The following is a 2,787-nucleotide window of genomic DNA, read 5'->3' as shown; positions in this document are numbered from 1 at the left end:
CTTTTCCCTTTATTTTAATTATGTGTAACTAATTACTTTAGTAGGGCAAAATTGAAGCCCTAATTATGTTTGTTTAATATTTCAATATTGGCGCATTTGTGATAATCATATTGTGAAGCTTAACTTGATTAATTCCTGTTTTATCGAATTCCTCATATGAATGTGTGTGATCAGCCTATGCATGTGGTATGGATTAGTTATTTAAGTCAATTTGGATGATTGAGTCCTGGGCTTAATAGAGCAACAAAAGAATCTCCTCATGGGTTCTTTGGTTAATCAACATGGAAAACCGGGAGTAGACACCCATGCCCTAGGTTCCATGTGTTTGTTGATTTCCACAAATTTATGCTTCCTTAAAAAACAACTTAGTAGACACCCATGCTAAATCCTTTAAGAAATAAAAGAATTAGAGTAAACACCCATGCCTAATTCGTTGCTTACAGAGATCAATAGCTTAAGGAGTAGACACCCATGCCCTTAGGTTGGCAAACTTTAGGTATTCATAATATGATTGGACTAAAAAAGTGCCAAAGTAGGAATCATCTTCCCAAAACTTGTGCACTCAAAAAGTGCCGAAGTAGGAATCATCTTCCAAAGAAAGTCCTTCTCACCAAGCAAGTGAGCTTAGTCATCCAGAACAACACCCCTCCGAAGTTCAAGGACCCTGGTGCTTCAGCCATTACTTGCATTATCAGAAACCGAAAGATTGTGAAAGCCCTCTTGAACTTAGGAGTTGGTGTGAATTTGCTCCCTTACTCAATATGTCAACAGCTCGGCTTAGGGGAATTGAAGCCCACTACGGTTATTTTGCAACTGGCTGACCGATCTATCAAGAAGCCACGAGGGATTGTGGAAGATGTCATCATCAGGGTGGATATGTTCTACTTCCCAGTAGACATCATAGTTCTTGATACTGAGCATGTCCTGAATCCGGAGAAACTGATTCCTATCATCCTCAGACGTCCTTTCTTAGCCACGGCCAATGCATGCATCAATTGTAGGATTGGGGTCATGGAGATTTCTTTTAGGAACATGAAGATTAGACTGAACATCTTCAATGCCTTCCAACACCCACCTGATCAGAATGAGTGTTTCCCCCTAGACATTATTGAAGAATATGTTAAAGACTCACTTCCCTACATATTGACAAAGAGTGTTTAGCCATCTTAGGTAGCCAACTTGCTTGCTTAGACGGATTTTCTTAGGAAGATGGTTCTTGGATTTGCATGCTTGTGGACATAAGTTCACTTGAGACATTGAGGAAATGAAGCTTGGGGTTCATGATGTTCCTTAAGAGGGAAAGTCATGCAAGGAGGAGCTTCAATACTCACTTCCTTGTCATTGGACAGATTTGGATTTGGTGGGGGCTCAATTCGCTCCTCTTTTTCTTCCTCCTCATTGTTATTCCCAATAGAACTCTTCCTTGAATCGAGTCCATGTATTAGCATCCTAGCTTCCTAATTTCATCACTAGCGAGTTTCGCTTAGTGTACCACCATCGCCATACTCCTCCAGAGAACTTGTAGGCCATGTACTTGACTCTTTGCTGCTTAGTGCAATTGATAACTCGTAGCAGTTCCTCCAAGTTTGTAAGCCTATCCCTCGCTTCTCCAGAGTTCAGGTTCCCCTTAAACACAGGGAATGGATGCTCATAAAACTCCTTGAAAGAGTAACCCTTGATTCCACTTGGAGTCCCTTCTCTTCGTACGTTGACCAAAGCGTCCACCATAAGACCTACCATAGTTTCCAAAGCTTGGGTGGCGTCCAGAACATTCCTCGTCTTTTCATTGGGTTGGGATGGCCTCTTACCATTGTTGCTCCAAATGTTGTCGTACAGTGACATCTCTACAGTTGTAACGATCATCAGCCCCTACTTCAAAGTGTCACGTCCTGTCTCACTTACAACGTCAAACCTAATCGCAAACCTATCCTTACTAAGGCCTAAGCTACTACCACCTTGTCCAATGTCCTAATGTAGTTCGAAGCTTAAAACCTTATGTAACTATCTTAGTGCATATCAAACCTAATCTCCAAAGTAGCATCATCAGAGCAGTCCTAGTCCTAACTTTAATATTATCTCGAATTCCTAAGATCCTCAAGTCCAACATCCTCAAGACCATCAATATTCAAAACGCTATGTCCCTTGTATACATTTAATCCATCCTATGCTCTGGTAAATCATCTCCTACAGTCCACGGAGCCAAAAGCTCTGATAAATCTAGACCTAATACTTAACAAATCCATTCCTATGGTCGAGAGAGCAACTACTTTGATACCAACTGTAACGCCTCAGAAATTAATTAACTGGTAATTAATTCCAAGGTTCGTCTCCCAGCCTTATCCCTCGTGGAACAAGATGATAAGTGCCAAATATTCCATATTTGGACCCCTTTATTTACCTCAGTTAATCCTTTAGCTGTGTCATTATTTAATGTTTTGTGGTAGTTTGTGTTTTTAGTATTTTGTAGGTCGTTGAAGAAAAACTACAGCTTTAAATGGAAAAATGCAAAGTTTGGAAGAAAGCATACTTTGAGAAGACCTATATGAGGTGGTTAAGTTTAACCAAATCCAAGAAAAAAGGTTAAATCGGATTAAAGATCAAATTAGATTAAATTTCAAATTGGATAAGATTTTAGATTGGATTCAAATTCAAATTCTCTACATGTCTTAGTATTTTGACCATAACATTCCGCTCAAATATTGGATTGGAGTGATTCAAGCAGCATTGGAAAGATAACTCAAAATACTACAATTAGTTGTGAAATAGAATTTTCCTAATTCGGACGTT

The 2,787-nt window shown here is 39.5% G+C and overlaps 1 protein-coding gene across 1 annotated transcript; it reads left to right on the top strand.

Annotated features, from left to right (window-relative positions):
- The first annotated feature begins 507 nt into the window (after nucleotides 1-507).
- Nucleotides 508-1,161, top strand: LOC148583676 (uncharacterized). Its single transcript, XM_088510751.1, has one exon. It carries the CDS (start codon nucleotides 508-510, stop codon nucleotides 1,159-1,161), a length of 654 nt encoding a protein of 217 aa, XP_088366877.1.
- Nucleotides 1,162-2,787: the final 1,626 nt, after the last annotated feature.

The sequence above is a fragment of the Corylus avellana genome, chromosome 9, assembly GCF_965113065.1.
Source record: "Corylus avellana chromosome 9, dhCorAvel1.hap1.2, whole genome shotgun sequence".
In the NCBI taxonomy this organism is placed as follows: domain Eukaryota; kingdom Viridiplantae; phylum Streptophyta; class Magnoliopsida; order Fagales; family Betulaceae; genus Corylus; species Corylus avellana.
The sequence above is the reverse complement of the archived record's forward strand: the minus strand, read 5'-3'. Positions and strand labels throughout refer to the sequence as shown.